This window comes from Elephas maximus, chromosome 5, assembly GCF_024166365.1.
Source record: "Elephas maximus indicus isolate mEleMax1 chromosome 5, mEleMax1 primary haplotype, whole genome shotgun sequence".
Classification (NCBI taxonomy): domain Eukaryota; kingdom Metazoa; phylum Chordata; class Mammalia; order Proboscidea; family Elephantidae; genus Elephas; species Elephas maximus.
The window spans coordinates 118,813,957-118,835,363 of NC_064823.1; the positions used below are offsets into that span (position 1 = coordinate 118,813,957).

Consider the following 21,407-nt stretch of genomic DNA (forward strand, 5'->3'; position numbering starts at 1 on the left):
ATTTGTTTTGGCTATAAGCACATTTATCACTGTCTTCCTTCGGTCCTCTTAGCTCAATCCTTCTCTTTATATCCCCCACATGTCTGTCAGTTTGTTGTACTGTGGGGACTTGCATGTTGCTGTGATGCTGGGAGCTATGCAACAACAACAACAACAAAAAACCCAAAGGGCCACTGCTGTTGAGTCGATTCTGACTCGTGGCGACCGTACAGGACAGAGTAGAACTGCCCCATAGAGTTTCCAAGGAGTGCCTGGTGGATTCGAACTGTTGACCTCTTACTTAGCAGCTGTAGTACTTAACCACTATGCCACCAGGGTTTCTGGAGCTATATCACTGGTATTCAAATACCCATGGCGGACAGGTTTCAGCTGAGCTTCCAGACTAAAACAGACTAGGAGGAAGAATCCGGCAGTCTACTTCTGAAAATAATTAGCCAGAGAAAGCCTTATGAATAGCAGCGGAACACAGTCTGACACAGTGCTGGAAGATAAGCCCCTCAGGTTGGGAGGCACTCAAAATACAACTGGGAAAGAGCTGCCTCCTCAAAGTAGTGTTGACCTTAACAATGTGGATGGAGTCAAGCTTTCAGGACACTGATGTGGCATGACTCAAAATGAGAAGAAACAGCTGCAAACATCAATGATTATGTGGATAGTGCAGGACCAGACAGTGTTTTGTTCTGTTGTACGTAGGGTCACTATGAGTCGGAATTGACTCAATGGCACCTAACAACACCACCTCTTTATATAATCCCTCTATTTTTAGGCTACATCAAATTCACCTGCCAGCAGCAAATATTCTCAAAGGTTCCTTAGTGGGAAAATAACAAATCAGCAAAATCAAATACACAAACATGAAATTCAAAATCAAAGACTCCTAGGAAAGTAGTTAGGCAAATGTACAAATGTGCACATAAAATATTAGTTGTCAATTAGAGTACAACTTTAATTTGCTCAGTAGGGTTTGTCTAAGTCATTCCTCATTCAGCTTTAGAAACCCTTGAAAATGATGTTGCAACTATTTAGAGATAAGCTTGCACATACTGGGGAAGACAGATGCCATGCGAGGATCGCCAAAAACCAAGGAATGCCAGGGGTCTTCTGAAGGAAGGAATTGACACTGCTGAGATCCTGATTTGGACTTTTAGCCTTCAGAACTGTGAGAAAATTAATTTCTGTTCTTTAAATACCACTTGTGGTATTTGTGTTACAGCAGCACTAGGAAACTAAGACAAATGCTAATGCCTGCTGAGGTCTCCTTGGTTCCCCACAGATTTCATGTAGACTTAGGTGCAAGTTTATTCACTGTACTGTTTAGCATAAGCCCCAAGTCCAGGGCCTGTAGAGAGAACCTTGCAGCCAGCAGAGGTCACATCTGCCTGGATGATGTGGGAGTCTTACATTAATTTAAACACGGGGGTTGGTCTTCTCCATTCTTACCCTGAGATAGCTGTGGGCTCATCCCACAGTGTGGAGCCCCAGCTTCTGCTTCCAGTTGCTGGTCCTGGTGGATTCCTTTTGGTACAGGGTTCTCAGAGTGAGCCAGGGCCCCTTGAGTTAGGCTGTTAAAATGAATATTATTTCAGAACAGAGGTAAAAGCAACAGAGCTGAACTCGTTGGTCCTACTACTTAAGGCATAGAAGTGCTAATAATAACTTTTAAAAAGAAATGGGACTAAAAATTTTACTTATTCTTTTTATATTAAACTAGATTTGAAATGGATTTAAAACACTGTAAAATGGTATATATTTTCACCATCCACCAATTTAATAAGCTTGAGAAACCATCATTTCTGATGTTCTTCCTACCTCCCTGTCCACGGAGCTCTTCATTCTAATAATTTCAAGAGATATCAGAGCTAACTGGAATCTCCCAGATTTTCGGAAGAGAATTAGGACTTATTGAAGGAATCGTTTGGGACACATAGGACCTTTAACGCCCATGTTAATTCATGTTAACGGCCTTTTTATTGGATTCTGGCTACAAAGAAAGGAGAGATGGAAGAAGGGATGAAAGAAAAGTTGGTGACAACAGGGACCGTCTGGAGAACTAGCAAAAATTCATGTAAAATGCTTATCAGCATCATTCAAATCTTCCTGACTAGTGGCTTTCACTTGATAAAATTGGAAAGTCCCTTTAAATAGTGTTAATTGGAAACAGATGTGCTAACCAAAGCCTTCTGCAGTCTCTGGACATGGGCCTATAGCCTACAAGTCTTCCAGCTGATACGCATAGGAGATTTCTCAGAGCAAAGCCCCAGCAGAAGAGTTCAGCTCCCAGCCAACCCTGCAAATTGGTCAGTCTTTGAAAGTGAGACTCAGGTAGGCTTTTGTATCTTCAGGTTCCTCTAGAGGTGCTCTGTGTGTGTGTATGTGTGTGTGAGTGTGTACGTGCACACACGTGCAAGAAAATGACAATGCCTAGGTATCTCAGCAACAGGTTTGAAGGAAGCTCCAGAAGCAAACACCTGCCTTATAAAACACATGCTGGTGGACTCTGTCTCCTGGGCTTTCCACAGGTCCCTTTTAGGTTAGGCCTGGAGTGGCATCAGTAAACCCACTGTAGTCCATAGCTATGACCAGAGTCTCCTCTGGTCTGAGCTAGCTCTGAATGCTCCAGGGGCTTCTGAGCAACCTGTTCTGATCTCCCACGGCACATACTGGAACCCATAGGTCATGTGACTACTCACAATCACCCATAGTTTGTATGGTATCCTTTATATTAACATTCACAATAAATGTGACCTCTCATAGCTCAGGTGATACTACTGGCAATGTTCAGGTCCACAGTAAAACCACGGTGGGATTCCAGAGCCTCATTTCAATCCCTCTTCCTCCACACACATTCACTCTTTCCGATGAATGATATCTAGGTTTAAGGCTTTGAACAGACGACATGCTCCTTTGACAATCTATACAGTCTCTCTCTCTCTTTTTTAACTTTGGTGAAAACATACTTGCCAAAAATTCACCACCACCACAACTTCCACATTTAAAATTCAATGACATTAATCACGTTTCAGGTTGTGCTATTACTGTTACCATCGTTTTCCAAAATATTCCATCACCATTAACATAAACTCAGTGTTCCCAAAGCAAACACCCCACCCCGTCTCTCCTTATTGAAAAAAGGTTTCTTCCATTTAAAACTAAGCCTATTCATATTCACTATTGGAAGGACACTTACTTCAGAGCTCTTAGACTGTGTCTAAGAAATATGCACTGTATTACTGGAATGATGATTTCAAAGCTGAATATGATTTGCATTAGCCATGAGTACCCTTCCTGGGGGTAATCAGGCAGAGGTGTGTTTTGATGGACAGCCTGGTATGGGTTCATACCTCCTCTTTTCCTCCAGTGGATCACTTTCGCTATTCTTAAGCAATAAGTCATTGTCACCCTCCTGCAATGGTTTCTTCTGCCTTCTCTCTTGTCCTTCCTCTTGACAGTTTTCCAAGTCCATCTTATTCTGAGGGGAAGAACAAGGATAATCCTGTATGCAATTTCTAAACACATTCGACAACACATCCCTGGCCATGAGATTCTTGAGGCATTTTTCAATCATGTTGCCTACAATTTAAAACCCAGTAAAGTCATCAATAACTGATATTCAGCTATTTGGAATCAATGCATCATCTGTATCTCTCTCATAAATGATGACAAAACTGCATTGGTTAGCCAGCCTCTTTTCCAAAAAATATAAGTAAGTTACAGGATTGCTCATTTCAGGAAAAATGGCTTTCTAGGGTCCACAGGTTATTTTATTCAGATTTTGGCTTACCCAAGGTCCCTGGGTGGTGCAAATAGTTCAGTCTCAGTTACTAACTGAAAGGTTGGGAGTTCGAGCCCACCCAGCAGTGCCACAGAAGAAAGGCCTGGTGATCTGCTTCTATAAAGATTATAGTCAAGACAACCCTATGGAGCAGTTCTACTGTGTAATACATGGGGTGGCCATGAGCTGTAACTGACTCGACAGCAGTCGGTTGATGGCTTATCCAGGTCTTCGTATGATGTCTGTCTAGTACCTCTATGACCCTGTTTGCATAACGTGGAGGGAGGCCAGCTTTTCTAGCTCTTTCCAGCTCATTAAGATATACTTAAAGTTCTTGTGTAATATTAGGAGTAGGGCTAGAAGCAATTTCATGGAGGCTGGTGGAGAGCATATTGCTGGCATGCCAGCTGCTACCATCCAGTGCACAGGAAGGCATGGCAGAGAAGAACTAATGTCTGCTGCATGAACGCATGAACTGGAAACCTGGTGGTGAGAAGGATATTTCTAGCATGCGGTTTTGTTAACCAGGATCTTGCCAGACGGGTGTGGAGAGAGACTTTGGTTGTCAGCCTGTCAGGGAAGATCCTGCCTGTGTAGAGACTTATTACTCCTCAGGAAATGACCCTAGGGTTCAGCCAGAGCAGTGATGGTACAAGTGGATTGGAGTAGCTGGCATCATCCTAGGGCATTAGCCAGTCCTGGATTTAATGATTGAGTCTAGTCGGACAATGTGGCCTGTGGTTCTGTACTTCTACTTATGTTTATTTATTTCACAAACAGGTCTTTACGGTCTCACCACTGTCCCACTGCCTTCAGTTATGGAGGAGGATGTGGACAGCTGGTCTGCAGAACTTGAAGAAACAGTAAATGGAACCACCGTGTCTTCAATTATCTTGCGTTCCTAAAACAGGAAAAATCACATTTGCCAAGAGAAAAATTTTATTAGGGAACTTTGAGAAAAATTTCAGCATACGTGCAAACAAGCAGGGCGTTAAAAAAAAAAAAAAACAACTTCATTTTCCTAAAGCACGCAAATCATAATAAAATTCTAGATGGGCAATGATTTAGAAATCAGCATTTAATTTAGAAAACAAAGTCTTCGCGAATCGATTAGTTAGTGTGATTTAAGAAGCCTAATTAGAAATGCTGCTGGTGATCTGATCATGCACAAAAATTACTGCTGAAGATAAAATTCATAATTTCTATCATGAACAAATTTTTGATAATATGCACGAAGTGTAGCCCCTTTCAGACTCTCCAGTGTGGTCTGGTTTGTTTATCTAAAAAGCAAAACAAAATTCTTTTCCTCCCAGATCTTTTTAGTACTGTATTGGGAATGCAGTGGTAGGGTACCTTCATTTAGACTCGTTACCAAAATTATCCTCATAAAATTAATTTACTACTACCAAACATGCTTACCACAAGCAAACAAAAAATATTGATTCTTTCACATCATCTCTCTAAGATAAATCAAGGCTCCAAATCTGACTAAATAATATCTACAATTATGTCATATATCCAGACCATGGCTCAATCTACCCTGACCACCAACCAAATTTTGGGGACTTGTCGTCCCTTCAATTCTATATGATCTGCCTCTTTTAAGGAGGCTGATGGGGATCCACTCTGAGTAAAGAGAATAAGACACAGCCACATGCATACACATGCCATAGACACAAAGAGGTTTGATAGACTTTGACAAATTGGGACTACAAGGTCAAATTTCTTCTCAGAAATCTCCTACCTCCTCATAGTATCTGCGTTCTTCCTCTTCCACCTCCTTTTGGGCCTTTTCCCATTCTTCTTTCAGTTTGTCCTGTTCTTTCTGGTATCTCTCCTGTTATGGAATTTCCACAGAATTTTCTGAACTGCCAACTGTATACATCATTGGGAATTTTTCCCCCTCTAATGAGGAGCCCTGGTAGCACAATGGTTAAGGGCTCGGCTGCTAACTGAAAGGTTGGTCGTTCAAACCTAGCAGTGCCTCTGTAAGGGAGAAGACCTGGCGATCTGATCCCGTAAAGATTATGGCCTAGGAAATCCTATGAGGCAGTTATACTCTGTCCTATAGGGTTGCTATGAGTCGGAACTGACTTGACGGCACACAACAACAGCAAACCACCACGTACAAGGTTTTGCAATATTGTGAAAATAAAAAACACACAGTAAAAAAGGGATACTATGTTGTGACATTCAAACATTTCAGGAACATAAAAATCCAAAGGGAAACAGCATTTTCCGCTGTTAGTGTTTTGTAGAATTGTCCCTCAGATATGTGAGCAGAAATTTGCTTGGATCACAACTTACACGGAAAGAGAAAGATGGACAGATGGAAAAATCTAAAATCTTGCTTGGATTTTGTCCAAGGAGGTAAGCTCACCCAATGATTTGCTTTCACTGGGCTCTTCAGAGATGAGTTGTAGCATTCTGCTAATAGAAATAAATTGCTGCCAGGAGAGTTTGATAAAAGATGAAAAACCATATAGGTTTATAAGATAAACAATGCAGAAAGGTCCAAAATGGACAAGGTGACAAGTAGCTGAGTAGCTGAATTATTCTTCGTTTGTAGCCATTCTACCAAAATGGAATCCTCCTAGCTTTAAGTAACTTCTGAATTAAGAGAAGCTCTTAAAGAGCCCATTAGAATGCTTCAATATTGGAGCTGCCATTCTTGTTTACAGAAACAAGGAAATGCTAGTCACCACTTCTGGGGAAAAAAATAAAAAATATTCTGAACAAGGATGATTTTAAAACTGTGACTGGAGTTCCTGGCAGCTGCCTAAAAGAAATGGATCAGTGGAGATTAAAATTAATACTTAAAATGAGAACTGACACCTCTGGAGGACTTAAGAATGGCATTCCTAACACAACAGACAGAAAGGAATCACTGATGTGTGTCACATGCAGTCAAATATTTTAGGCTGATTATTGTCAATCTTCTCCCTGAGGCTGGAAAAGTCTGTGCTTCTATCTCTGCTGGGAAGGCACTGAGATTTCCTCCAGGTATAACCTGTGATGGCATTATTTTAGGAACTAACGGACTTCACTGGATTTGTCTGGGGCCTGGTGTTTCTATTAACGCTCTGGGAAAACTACTGTAGGTTACTAATCCCTAGCAGGCTCTTTAACTTCAGGTAAAAGTTTGTTATTGACACCAGATATTGTAGAGAAGGACTTGACGGGCTTTTCAGAATAGAGGAAAGAAATCCTGAAACTACACAAGACCTGGAAAAACAAGCAAAGCTTTTTAGGCTTATTGGTTCCAGGGGTTCACATCATGTACCCCCTCACCAAGAAGATGAACCGTTGTTGTCGGGTGCCATTGAGTTGATTCCAACTCATAGTGACTCCATGTGACACAGTGGAACTGTCCCATGGGGTTTTCTTGGGAGTAATCTTTACGGAAGCAGATCAGCATGTTTTTCTCTTGCAGAGCTGCTGGGTGGGTTCGAACTGCCAACCTTTTGGTTAGCAGCTGAGAACTTAATTGTTTGTGTCAACTGATGATACAGGGACTGAAAGATACAGTACCTCTGTGACACATTCTTCCCCTACGAACACCTTGGTACCAAAGCCCATTACCCATGAAGCCAAACCAAGTAACAATTCGGTGGGGCAAGAGCATAACATATGCCTGACGCCAGCATCTGTAACCACGGTCACCTTCCACAGGGGAATAGCACACCACAATGGGAACCACACTCGTCTGTCTGCTGTATCCTGTGGAACTTCTGACTCTTGGTTGTTCACCATTTAGCTGGGGAATGGCACCTGATATCCAAGAGAATATGGAAACCCTGGTGGCATAATGGTTAAGTGCTACAGCTGCTAACCAAAGGGTTGGCAGTTCAAATCCACCAGGCGCTCCTTGGAAACTCTATGGGGCAGTTCTACTCTGGCCTATAGGGTCGGTATGAGTTGGAATTGACTCGACGGCACTGGGTTATCCAAGAGAATAGCAGATGGCCAGGGCTGCTCTGAGGTCTCCCCGTGGGCCAAGAAGTGCCACCAGCTCTGGGAATTTGCTCAATCTGGATCTTACTAACATTTTGATATTAAAAGCCTATTGCTGTGTGCCATCGAGTTGATTCTGACCCACAGTGACCCTACAGAACAGAGCAGAACAGCCCCATAGAGTTCCCTAGGCTAACCTTTTTATGGGAACGGACTATCAGGTCTTTCTCCCATGAAGCTGCTAGATGGGTTCAAACCACTGACCTTTCAGTTAGCAGCTGAACGCTTAACCACTGCACCACCAGGGCTCCTACAGAGCTAAAGCCACTCCATCATAATTGATTAACTAGCTAAACACCCTCTCCCTGTCCCCCAGAAATTAAGCCAAAAGGATTAGAACGAGAACAACAACAAAAAAGGTAAAATAAACTTGCATTAATCATTGCTTTCTACGCAGCTACAAAAGGGCATCACAGTCAATGAGGGTTAGCATTTTTTTCTTCACATTTTTCGGTAAAATCATTATCAATGGGAGTATAGTGGAAAGAGCATGAGTTTTATAATCATCCAGGCAGGGATTGGAATATGGGTTCAATATCTCTTATGCGCTTGGCCTTGGAAATTAACTTCTGTAGGCCTCAGTTCTTCAAATACAAACTGGGGCTCATAAGATCTACTTTGAAGGGTTGTACGGGGATTAAATGAGACAAAATATGTCAAGTCAAGCACCAACCACAGTGCCTGGCTCATCCTGAGTATTCAGCATAGGCTACTTTCTAAGGTTAGTGGGTTACTTTCAGAGGCCTTGTTAATCTACAAAACTGGCATAGAACCAGTATGAAGATGACACATTTACCCCCAGAATTTTTCTAGAATTTCCTCAGAAAATTAGCAGATTTTACTCAAAGATGGAGAAGACGTTTCTATTCAAAGAATTAGACTGAGGCCAACCTTTATTTCACATGTGTGCTATCAAATAGCCTTTTAATAACTCATTCCCACTGCCTCTTGTGCTGGAATTTGATTGGAGACTGAGGAGTGAGGAATGGGTTAATATGAACATTTCCTCTCTTGCTCATCAGTGTAACTCTGGCAAGAGGAATCAGACCCAGGACAATCTGTTACATGGACATGCAATGAAATTGACTCCGACTCATCACTTCTGAGACGAATCCAATCCCATCCATCTCTTGTGCTATAAATCTATATGATGTAACAGAAATTAAAAGAACATCATCTTAAAAAAAAAAAAAAAAGGGCAACAAACTCAGTCCTACCTGGAGCAAACGTTCCTGCTCCTGTTGCCATTTTTCCTGTCGCCTGCGTTCCTCTTCTGGGTTCCATGCCCAGAATTTAAACTGCTTAGAAAAACAGAATCATGATCTGAGTTGGGCCATGCACTCCAAGGGCAGGCAAGGGCACATGAACACCATCAGCCTCCAGCCTAGCTCCCAGATAGAAATGCTTTCACTTATCCAAAGACCCTCTTTAGTTGGCTGAAGCCATTCTGAAATCTTAGTCACTCTTGGTTTTCTTCTAAGTTGCAGTTTTGGAGCTAATGGTAACATGGAGTAATTAGCCACTGGCCTGAGACAGTTTTTGCTTCATTTCTCTTAGATGTGACTTCTTAAATGCATTAATGCTCCTGAGTGTAAGATGCTTATTCTGCGTATTGACCCTGGGTCTCATATGCCAAGCAAATGGGACTGATTATTTCAGCCGATCTGTACAGATATGCAGCTTTTTATAAGAAGTAGTGTTTGCAGTACTATAACCCTTTGCTGTCCCTGTTGAACGAGTAGAACTGCTCCACAGGGTTTCCAAGGCTGTAATCTTTATGGAAGCTAACCGCCACGTCTTTACTTCTACGGAGCGGCTGGTGAGTTTGAACTGCCAACCTTTCGGATAGCAGCCAAGTGCTTAACCACTGTGCCACCAGGGCTCCCTCAGTACTATAAAGGTTACGTTTTATATTTATCTTGCTTTCCTATAAAAGCCCTGGTGGTGCAGTGGTTAGAGCGATGGACTGCTAATGGAAAGGTTGGCAATCTGAAACCACCAGTGGCTCCGCTGAAGAAAGATGTGGCCTTTTTGCTTCTGTAGAGATGTATAGCCTTGGAAACCCTCTAGGGTTGCTGTGAGTGGGAGACAGCAGTGGGTTGGTTTGTTTTTTCCTATGCCAGCTTTCCCTAAAGTGGGTTATTTAACCCACCCAGGCCCACCAGTACTGCCTAAGAAGGCCCAGCCAGGCAAGCAGGCCCCTGCCACAGGCCCCACATAACACACATAGTCAAACCTGAAGACCTTTTTTTTTGGTAAAGTTTTTTTTGAATTTGGTAACTAAATGAGTGAACGTGGGTAACGGGGGAGGGATGCATGAGCAAAAGCAGGCGCCCAGGACACAGAACACAGGACGGAGAGGGTACAGGAGGAGGAGAAATCATGGCCACTCCCTGGAAACCAGCAAATGAGGGCTGCAGCGCTAATCGCCCAGAGTAGGTGCCTAGGTGGACCATGCTCCCTAATAAACTGAGCTCCCTACCTTCCCTCTGTTCTGATGGGCTAGTTTTGGGAGGCACTTAGAACTTTCTAGTCCCTGGACAGTGCAGATGGTTAAGCACTCAAATGCTAATCCAAAAGTTGGCAGTTAAAACCCACCCAAAGGCGCCTCAGAAGAAAGGCCTGGTGATCTGCTACCAAAAGATCATAGCCTTGAAACCCTTACAGAGTAGTCTACTCTGCACACAAGGTCATCATGAGTCAGAATTGACTCAGGAGCTGTTTGTTTGGTTTTGGTTTGGTTTAGAACTGCCTGGGAATTCTGAGCTGGAAAAGCCAGGCGGAGTTAGGGCACTGCTGGAGGATGGAGGAGGTTGGGGGTCAGGGGAGCAGGCAGAATCTACCTATGCCGGCGGCTTGGGAAGCTGGACAGGGTTCGCTGGCGTCTCAGTTTGGATGAGCCAGGCCCACCTTCTGCCCAGCCCTGCCCTAGCAGATCCATGTGATCACTCAGGCACACGGAGCCTACCTAGGCTCGCCCAGGGGAGGGTCTTCAGGTGGAATGGGGGAGCCTACCTAGGCTTGCCCAGGGGAGGGTCTTCAGGTGGAATGGGGGAGCCTACCTAGGCTAGCCCAGGGGAGGGTCTTCAGGTGGAATGGGGGAGCCTACCTAGGCTCGCCCAGGGGAGGGTCTTCAGGTGGAATGGGGGAGCCTACCTAGCTAGCCCAGGGGAGGGTCTTCAGGTGGAATGGGGGAGCCTACCTAGGCTAGCCCAGGGGAGGGTCTTCAGGTGGAATGGGGGAGCCTACCTAGGCTAGCCCAGGGGAGGGTCTTCAGGTGGAATGAGGGAGCCTACCTAGCTAGCCCAGGGGAGGGTCTTCAGGTGGAATGGGGGAGCCTACCTAGGCTAGCCCAGGGGAGGGTCTTCAGGTAGAATGGGGGAGCCTACCTAGGCTAGCCCAGGGGAGGGTCTTCAGGTGGAATGGGATCCCTGGTTGAGAATGCAGGCCAGGCCACGGGCATCACTTGATTTATACCTAATATATTGATAAACATGGAATATAGATCTTAATTTGTACTCTTGTGGATGCTGAAAATGGTTGGGATGGCCATAATGCCTTGAAAATAGTCACTCAAGACAGGTGGGCAAATAAGTTAGGGAAATACACCTCCTATATGCCATTCTTAGGAATCACACTGCACAATAGCATATTAAAGGCTTTGACAAGTTCTGCATGGGGGCAGGGAGGGCCTATTAAATTTCACATAATCCAAAGTTTTTCATATTTCTTTGGACAACCTTTGAAATTAGTTCTATGGAGCCCAGATGGAAAATTCTATTGGCATTTAATGGTGTTGGAAGTTTCCTAAGACTCTGAAGCAGTTTAAATATTCAGAACTTCTCTCTCAGGGAAAAGGGTATATGTGAATAAAGTGATAGGGAAACAAGTAGGAAAAATCCAATAGTAGGGAAACAAGAGAAACAATTAGGAATTATTTAGTTTTCAGATTTCACCAGATAGTAATCTTAAGAATAGAAGGAGCCCTGGTGGCACCATGGTTAAGCACTCAGCTGCTGAATGAAAGGTTGGAGGTCCAAATCCACTAGCTGCTCCATGGGAGAAAAGACTTGGCAATCTGCTTCCGTAAAGATTTCAGCCTAGGAAACCCTATGGGGCAGTTCTACTTTGTCATATAGGATGGCTATGAGTTGGAATTGACTTGGCTGCACACAACAATAACAATCTTAAAAATAAGTCATGTCAGAAGTAGGCAGATAAAGGCAGATAGGAAGACGAAATGTGGGGTGAAGGGATGAAACACAGAAAAGAATGTAGAATATTTGTTTACAAAGTAAGAGAGAAAAACAATAAGCATTTTAAGAAGAAAAATGCCAGTGTCATAAAAAAGAAGGAACAAACTGTGACCTTGCTTCTTCCCTTGGGAAATATTTGCTGAGCGCTTATTACCGGGCCAGGTGGGGATACCAGCTGGCCAAGAGATACTTCTAGCCTAACCCAAAACATCAAACTCATTGCTGTCAAATTGATTCTGACTTATGGTGACCCAAAAAAAAAAAAAAAAAAAAAAATTGGCTGGTGGATTCGAACTGCCGACCTTTTGATTAGCAGCCAAGCTCTTAACCACTATGCCCCCAGGGTTCTGTTTTAGCCTAGTGGAGCTTAAAATTGAGTGAAGGGGTGGGGCTGGGGATGGAAGATGTATCTATAAATTAATTATCAGCACAAATCAATGTGATAACTATTATGAAAGAGATTTTACACCAATTCAACAATTTCTACATGTTCTACATTGTTGAATTGGTGTGTGTTCTGCTGTGTATATTCTCAAGAACAATAAAATAAATTATAAAAAAAAAGATTTTACACAAAAGGAGCTAAAGAAAGTCAGACTGGAGAACACTGAGCCCACTTTGTTTTACAATTTATCTGTTTACAGGTCTGTATCTTTCTCTGGCTTAAGGGTTTCTTAAGGGCAGTGGGGGTCCCTTATCTCCCTAAATATCCCAGGCACCTTGTATGTTTAGGCCCTCAATGAATGTTTGTTAAATAAATGAACGGAATCATCTGAAGCAGGGGTGATGCTTCTCCTTCCTTTCCCCTCACTAGTCCCCGTAGCCTTGGGCCAGTCCAAGTCTGACTGAAAATGGTACAAGTCTATTTAGGTCAGCATAACCAACTGCTTATATCCTCTTGAAAGCTTCTTTTATTTTCAAGTTTCTTTTACTTTTTTATTCTGTGAAGAGCCATTTATCATAGAAAGGACATCAATTTTGGCTGGGTATTTTCAGAAAATTCACTTATGTAGGTCAATAATTTGTCTCTTTTGCTCTATTTTCTATCATTCAGAGATGAGGCTGAATCTCTCTGGAGCACCCTTCCTCTCCACCCCGCTCAAGTGGTACAAGAACAATTTGACATTATTGTCTAAATGCAACTTAAAATGGAAATCAATGGGTTATATTATACTCTTGAGATTCATGCCATGGATGCCAGCTTTGGAATTACGCTAAATTCATGCTCTTATTTCATAAAGTTACTTACAGGTGTAGTTACAGGTGACTTTTCACTGCTTGGTGAATCCACTGCACAGGAAGAAGGAAAGAAAGAAAATAAGGATCACAACATGAGTAGCTTCTAATTGTCTTTCTTTTTGATTCTCTTAGTAGAGTGCAGTTCCTATGTCAGTTTCAAATCAATTATTATTTTTTTCCCCAAAAGCTAAGAGCGTTAGGAAATCATGATAAAGCAGATCCCTGAAGCAAGTTGTACCCACCACCGAAAGAAGCTGTGGCTGAAGTAATGGGACTGATCACATCAATTAGCACCAGGCTCTAGACTATAGGAAGCAAAAACTATTCCTATAAGTGCTGTTTTTAATGCACCTTGCATTGTGTCTTGGTTTACCAGTTCCCTCACTATTTGCCATGGAGAAGTATCCTACAGAGAAAGGCCAGATGTCATAGAGAGTATACAGAAAGTAACACAGTTAACAAGAGAACCATTACTCAAAATAAAAAACCAAACATGTTCCGTGGAGTCGATTCTGACTCACAGCAACCCTATAGCTCCTGGTAAATGATTTTGATCTATGTTTAAAAAAAAAAAAAAAGACACAAAGAAAGAGATGAATAATATGGTTTCTTTGGAATCTCAAAAATAAAATTCTCTGAATTTCTTTCCCACTTCCAATTTTAGTGTAATTGGTACCGATATAGTGAAGAACTAGCTCTTTGCCAACTGTGTGTCAGAAACAAGCATTTTTCTCTGAAAGCAGAAATGGAGACAAATACCAGACATCATTGGTTGCCCCCAACATAGATTTTTTTTTTTGCACAAAAGAAATACAGCTACCCAGTATGCTGTTTACCTGACTGGGAGAAAAACTGGGAACGTCGCCAAGAGTTCTGAACTCTAAGCGGTACACTGGCAGTGCCAGGCGACTCTAGATCAGATGGTAGAACTGAACAAACAGAAAACCATGAAAACAGGGGTGAGGACGGAATAGAACTATTCTCTCAACTACTACAGGTCTGGTGGCAATCCATACAAGAACTGAGAGTGAGAGAAGGTAAAGTTCAAATGTTCCAATAAAATGCCCACAAAAACCTGAAGACATGCACAAATATCAATACAATACAACACACAGTATGGTATTCTGTATCTTCCTTGGTGTTAAGCGAAATTTTATAGGCTCACGCAATGGTGATTGTTAAAATGTTAAACCTCAAAATGATGGAATTATAAGCTATACAAGAGCAAAATATACAGTTTACATTGCTTTTGGAAAACTCTAGAAAAATGTAAAAGACAGCGAAGATGGATGGCTCAATTATGAGTCCACATACATCTCACTTTATAAAGGCCGTGTAGGAAAGAAGTCAGTGGCAGAAGTTATTTTAAAAAGGAAGAAAAAAAAAGTGTATTTCCATTTGTAATGAGGTGGCATAAGTCATAGGAGCCCATGGCAAATATTTACACCCTTAAACTATATGCTGTGATCTTCTGCCATGCTCCATGCAAATAAAGACATCAGTTTTTAGAGTATGCACAGATTTTACTGAAATACCCATTTGAGATACCTTTCTACTGTTGGAAGACAGTTGAGAAAAGGATATCTGTCATCTTTAAATGTATTTTATGAATATTTCCAGAGGATTTAAATATTTTACTTATGCATGTCTCTGTGTGTGTGTGTGTGAGATTAAGGGAAACTGGTAAAACATTGTTAGGGTTAACCAGAAGACCAATGGCCCGTTTGGTCAGTCTATAAACACATGCCTTTATAGGGTTGGGGGAGATACCACTTTCTGGAGGAGAGGGTATTAGGTGTGGCTTCAGGATTCTTGATCTTAACCCTTAAATGTGCATTGACTTTTTACATTTGGGCAGAGCCCTATACTTTTACTTTTTTTTTTTTTTTTCCCAATTAAAGACAAATCATATCTTTTAAGGTTTCATTTATTAGAGGCTTTTTACTTCTTGAAAGATAGGAACTTAAACACGCCAAACAAGTACTGCTGTTATCTTCATATCTATCAGCGATGCCTTTGGTATGTGGTTCAGATAAACACTTCACGTCAGTGGCGGTCTCTGATCTGCAGCACCAGCATCACCTGGGAATGAGTCTGACCCTCTGGGGTGGAGCCCAGCGATGTGTGTTTTAACAAGCCCTGCAGGTTACTCTGCACTACTTTGGGCAGGTTATCAGCAGGGATTAGTCCCTGGACAAGGACATCATGCTTGGTTATACAGAGGGTCAGTAAAAAAGAAGAAGACCCTCAGTGAAGTGGATTGACACAGTGGCTGGAGCAATGGGCTCAACGTAGCAATGATTGTGAGGATGGTGCAGGACAGGTAACATTTCATTCTGTTATGTACAGGGTCAGAGGCGACTCGACAGCACCTACTAACGATAACAACAATTCTGAGACTGGGATTGAGCTAAACACTTTTGATAGATTTTCAGGTTTATCTCATTTAATTCTTCTGATAAGGTTATTATTATTTACTTCTGTTTTACAGGTGAGGGTTATAGATTAGGGAAAAGTTTGTGGCTAACATGACACAGGTAAGAACTAGAAGAGCAGGGATTTGAATGCAAGTATTGTGTCCCCAGAGACTGCAGCCGTAATTACAGCTTTCAGGAACCACAGAAGAGGAGTACAGAACATATATATTCCAAATAAATTTCTATCATGGAGACTAATTTCTGATATGTTCTAATGTTGCTAACTTTGATTTTTTTCATCATTCACTTGGATAAAGCATGAAATAAAGTCCCTTAGGTTCAGTAACATATTGAAGAAAAAATCAAAATTTAAAATGCCTTTCAACAGGTAATGCAATGTATAACTACACGTTGTTGTTGCTGTTGTTAGCTGTAGCTGAGTTGGCCTTCAGCTCATGGCAACCCCATGCACAATGGGATGAAATGATGCCTGGTTCTACACCATTCCCATGATGGGTTCGAGGATCGGACTATTATGATCCATAGGGTTTTCACGGGCTGATTTTTTGGAAAAGATCACCAGGCTTTTCTTCGTAGTCCATCTTCATTTGGAAGCTCCGCTGAAACCGATTCAGCATCATAGCAACTCACAAGCCTCCACTGACAGAAGAGTGTGGCTGCGCATGAGGCACATTGGCCAGGAATGGAACCTGGGTCTCCTGCACGGAAGGCAAGAATTCTACCACTGAACCACTAATGCCTCATTGTTTAAGAATATAAGACAAGAGAACTATTCAACATGGCTTAAAATATCTATACAGCCAATTGCCATCCAGCTGACTCTGACTCATGGCGACCCCAAGTATGTCAGAGTAGAACTGTGCTCCATAAGCTGGACCTGAACCTCTAACCTTTTGGTTACTAGCTGAAAGCATGGGCTGTTTGCAATACCCAGGAACTCCTAAAAGATCTATGCCTTCTCTATATTACTTATCTACATAATTACAAAGTGCTAGAAATAGGGCAGAATTAAAATCTGTCTAAAAATGGTCAATTGCTGTCCTAGTTGTGAGACTTTTTTTTTTTTTATTTTTTGTCAATTCCCTTCAGGACATTAGAACTGAGCAATCTGAAACAAATGCATTGAAAACACATGATTCCATATTAAGAAAATAGTGACCACCAGTACATATACCAGTTAATTCCCTCCCAAGATCTTCCTGTTATATAGATAGAGCCCAGCTTATCTCTCAATCATTGGTTATGGAAGACAAATTAGATTCTGCCAATAGTAGTCCCAAAAAGGTACCTATCTAAGAAAAGAGACAAAAATAAATGTGTGGCCACAGTGCATCTATACCATCCTCTCTTTGCCTGAACTGATAAATCAAATCTATAAAATGTACTGGGGAAAGGACCTAAAACAACAACAACAAAACCACCTTACCGTTCTTGCCTCAAACTATAGATGTTTCTGCATCTAGAAAGACTTGCACCAGTAAAACCCAGTGGTCTATCTGTTTTGAGAGACAGCCTCCATTGGACCATGGAATTCGCACTGTCTGTAGCCCTAGGGATCTTTTGTAGTGATTGTGGGCACCTAGGTTTCCAACCAAGATAAAGGGACTTAAGCTGGGCTCTTACCCAGAAACCCAGTGCCGTTGAGTCGATTCTGACTCATAGCAACCCTATAGGACAGAGTAGAACTGCCCCATAGAGTTTCCAAGGAGTGCCTGGCAGATTCGAACTGCTGACCCTTTGGTTAGCAGCCGTAGCACTTAACCAATATGCCACTAGGGTTTCCCCAGCTGGGCTCTTAAGGAGTAAAAAGATGAAGTCACAACCTAGCTATGGCCCAAAAATACTTGTGGAGACTGTGGAGAGCAATGCTATTTTAAAACCTTCATGGACCCTAAATTTCCATTCTCTCACATATCAAACACTATGGTAGGCCCTACAACCCTTCCCACATTATATTAAACATATTAAAATGTATCAACATATTAAAATATACAAAACATATTAAAATACATCTTCAGCACATACCACTCACACACACACACACACACACACACACACACACTCACATATATTTTTCCTTTCTGTAAAGATTAAAATTTTTGGCTCTGAGCGATAGGTTTAGTCTATGATAGTCTATGGCTAATCATCCTGTACACTCAGGAATTAAGAACATTTGATTATTTTTTTCAAAAAAAATTTTTTTAATTAAATGGAAATTTCATGAAGACTAAAATGAATAATTATTGACATAATTTTAAGATTATAAACTCCTTATTAAAGTTATTAATTTTGATTTTATAACTATCTTTTTCTATTTTGGGACCAATAGAAATGTTTTAGTCTCATACACTGTGCAGTGCCGTGTTGTGCCTGATTGACAAAATGGTCTTGGCAGCTGGGGTTTCCTGGCTAGGCCAAAGAGAGAATACAGCCCAGCTTTCCGTTCTGAAGTTACTGATTCAGCCAGCACGGACCCTGGCAAACACCAGGGTTAAAGGAAGGTCAACATAAAGGAATTAATTATCTCTTAAAATCTAGAATATTTTACTACAGATGGGCCCAGACAAAACATGTAGAACTAAAATAAAATATTTCCTTCTCTTTACCTTGAGAATTGAGATTTGGCAAATGCAGTTGGCTGGTTTCAGGCATTTTGTCCAGAAATGGAAACGTCAGGGTTGCTTCTGGTTCTGGAGATTTTGGCTTTATTACCTGGAATGTGGGGCAACAGACATCGACATTGAAAGATTTTCCATTAACAAATACACAGGTAAAATAAAATTTAATAGTCTATGACTATTACAGAAATCAATAGCCCATTTAACTTTTAAATGGAATTTTTTTGCCCCTTCCCACCCCGTTTCATACTTTTCTATGTTAATATATTGGTCTACAGTTTAGTTCCTCTTTTTGGACTTTCAGACTATTCTGTAATTCTCTGTGCAAAAAAATGAGGAATAGTCTGGATTCAAAATACCCCTAAAGGCATCAAGGCAATAGGTACTTTTGAGGCTCTACTAAGGACACACAGTGCTCTCAGCTTCTCAAGGCCAGGGGCTGGGTCTTGTTCACTGCTGGCTAGCCAATGCCTAGTAAGTACAGTAACTGGCACATAGTAAGTGCATAATGAATATTGGTGGAGTAAATGAATGAATGAATTGAAACTAGAAGTAGTTAAATTTTAACTTAAAAGTCACATCCCAATTTGGGGTTAGTTTTAACTTTACTTTAGATGAAGGTTTACAGACCTATTTTCTCATTAAACATTTAGTACACATATTGTTTTAAGACATTGGTTAACAACTCCACACCATGTCAACACTCTCCCTTCTCTACCTTGGGTTCCCTATTACCAGCTTTCCTGTCCCCTCCTGCCTTCTCATCCTCGCCCCTGGGCTGGTGTGCCCCTTTAGTTTTGTTTTACGGCCGTGTGTAATCTTTGGCTAAAGGGTGAACCTTGGGAGTGACTTCCGTTACTGAGCTAAAAGGGTGTCCCAGGGCCATACTCTCAGGGTTTCTCCAATCTCTGTCAGACCAGTAAGTCTGGTCTTCTTTGTGAGTTAGGATTTTGTTCTACACTTTTCTCCAACTCTGCCTGGGACCCTCTATTGTGATTCCTGTCAAAGCAGTCAATGGTGGTAGCCAGGCACCATCTAGCTGTACTGGACTCAGTCAGGTGGAGGCTATAGTAGATGTGGTCCATTAGTCCTTTGGACTAATCTTTCCGTTGTATCTTTAGTTTTATTCATTTTCCTTGCTCCCAAAGGGGTCAGACCAGTGGAGTGTTAGATGGCCGCTCACAAGCTTTTAAGACCCCAGATGCTACTCACCAAAGCAGAATATAGAACATTTTCTTTACAAACCATGTTATGCCAATTGAGCTAGATGTTCCAAGACCATGGTCCCCACAGCCCTCAGCCCAGCAATTTGGTCCCTCAGGGACTTCGGATGTGTCTATGGAGCTTCCATGGCCTTGCCTTGTACAAGTTGTGCTGGCTTCCCTGGTATTGCATACTGTCTTACCCTTTACCAAAGTTATCACTTATCTATTGCCTATTTAGTGTTTTTAAAGGTAGAGTACCACCACATACTATATGCCAGTTGTGTAAGTTGGTGGTTCTCCACCTTGGTAGCCTATTAGAAACACTTGGGGAACTTTAAAAAATTCATATGCCTGGGTGCTGGCCCCAGAGATTCTTATCTATTTGGTCTGGAGCGAGCTTAAACAAATGAAAAACCCATTGCCATCGAGTTGATTCTGACTCATAGTGGCCCTACAGGACAGAACAGAACTGCCCCATGGGGTTTCCAAGGAGCACCTGGTGGATTCAAACTGCCGGCCTTTCCTGGTTAGCAGCCTAGCAGCCATAGCTCTCAACCACTATGCCACCAGGGTTTCTGGAGTGAGCTTAGCATTTTTTAAATTCTAAAGAGTAGTCAAGGTTGAGAACAACTGGTGTAAATGATAAAGAGTTTTAGATCCTGTACCTAAAAACTAATGTGAACAAGACTCTGAACAGACGAGATTTTAAAACTCATTAGAGCAGAACAATAATTTTCTAGGTTCCTTGTTATTCAAATTGAGAGGCATCAGAAGTACCCCTGTTAAACTCTGGGGACGGCGTGCAGCAGTCTGTATTTTAACAACCTCCTGGGAATTCTGATGCTTGCTAAGTTTGAGAACCACTGCTCTATACTCTTCATGGTTCCAAAACTTTAAAACAGGACAGACTTATCAATAGATACTTGATCTTCATTCTTTACTGTCTGAATGTTACACTATGTTGAAACCTATGTAATTTGCCACCCCTTCACCTTTACTTCTCAAATGTTAAAAAAGTCTTAATGAAAAAATTTATTATATAAAATCAAATGTTTTTTAAAAGGTAATAGCAATTTCCGCTCCTATACGTAGTTCTAAGGCAGGCAGTCACATGCTAGTATATGAAATAAAATACGGAAGAGACCTCATACATGAAGTGCAAAAATATCTTTAAAAAACTTCCCAAGAACATAATGAAAATCCCATAATATTGTTTAATGAACTCAGAGAATTATATAAAACTTATTTTTTTTATGTTTAATACTTGTACCAAAATAAAATCTCTTGAACAAATTGCAAAAAAAAAAAAAAAAAGTACTATTGCTAAAAAACAAGGTAAATGTTGGAAAGAGAATATTAAGTAAGCTGACAGGTTAAAAAGCAAATAAGCAAGCTCACACACAGCAAACCAAAACCTAAATGCAAAGCTTTATAGCTCATATTACATTTTTTCTTTGATATATATCAAATTCTTCATAATTAAAAAAATTAATTAACTAAAATCATTTTTAAAAGAATATATAACAACTGTTAATAACAGACAGGTAGAGCTCAGTGACTTTTACACACAGACACTATGTATATATATTCATATATATGTTTATTTATATATTATTTTATATAAAACCAAAAACCCAGTGCCGTCAAGTCGATTCCGACTCATAGCGACCCTATAGGACAGAGCAGAACTGCCCCATAGAGTTTTCAAGGAGCACCTGGCAGATTCGAACTGCCGACCCTTTGGTTAGTAGCCATAGCACTTAACCACTATGCCACCGGGGTTTCCATTATTTTATATATATTTAGTATATTACTTGATATTTTTTGTTACATATTTATATATATATCACTTACTCTCCATGTAC

At 41.3% G+C, this 21,407-nt stretch overlaps 1 protein-coding gene across 10 annotated transcripts in view; it reads right to left on the reverse strand.

Annotated features, from left to right (window-relative positions):
- The window catches only part of LIMCH1 (LIM and calponin homology domains 1), a 430,644-nt gene that overhangs the window by 17,060 nt on the left and 392,177 nt on the right, over positions 1 to 21,407 (reverse strand). For 5 of the 10 annotated variants that reach the window (XM_049886947.1, XM_049886942.1, XM_049886941.1 and 2 more), the window contains 7 exons: positions 18,326 to 18,431; positions 13,292 to 13,332; positions 9,004 to 9,084; positions 5,517 to 5,609; positions 4,569 to 4,673; positions 3,342 to 3,469; positions 1,441 to 1,562 (listed from right to left, as the gene is read on the reverse strand). In XM_049886947.1, coding sequence (XP_049742904.1) covers positions 1,441 to 1,562; positions 3,342 to 3,469; positions 4,569 to 4,673; positions 5,517 to 5,609; positions 9,004 to 9,084; positions 13,292 to 13,332; positions 18,326 to 18,431 — 676 coding nt within the window. Of the gene's footprint in view, positions 1 to 1,440; positions 1,563 to 3,341; positions 3,470 to 4,568; positions 4,674 to 5,516; positions 5,610 to 9,003; positions 9,088 to 13,291; positions 13,333 to 14,117; positions 14,211 to 18,325; positions 18,432 to 21,407 lie in introns of all 10 variants that reach the window. The other 5 variants (XM_049886940.1, XM_049886944.1, XM_049886948.1 and 2 more) reach the window with 4 other exon arrangements.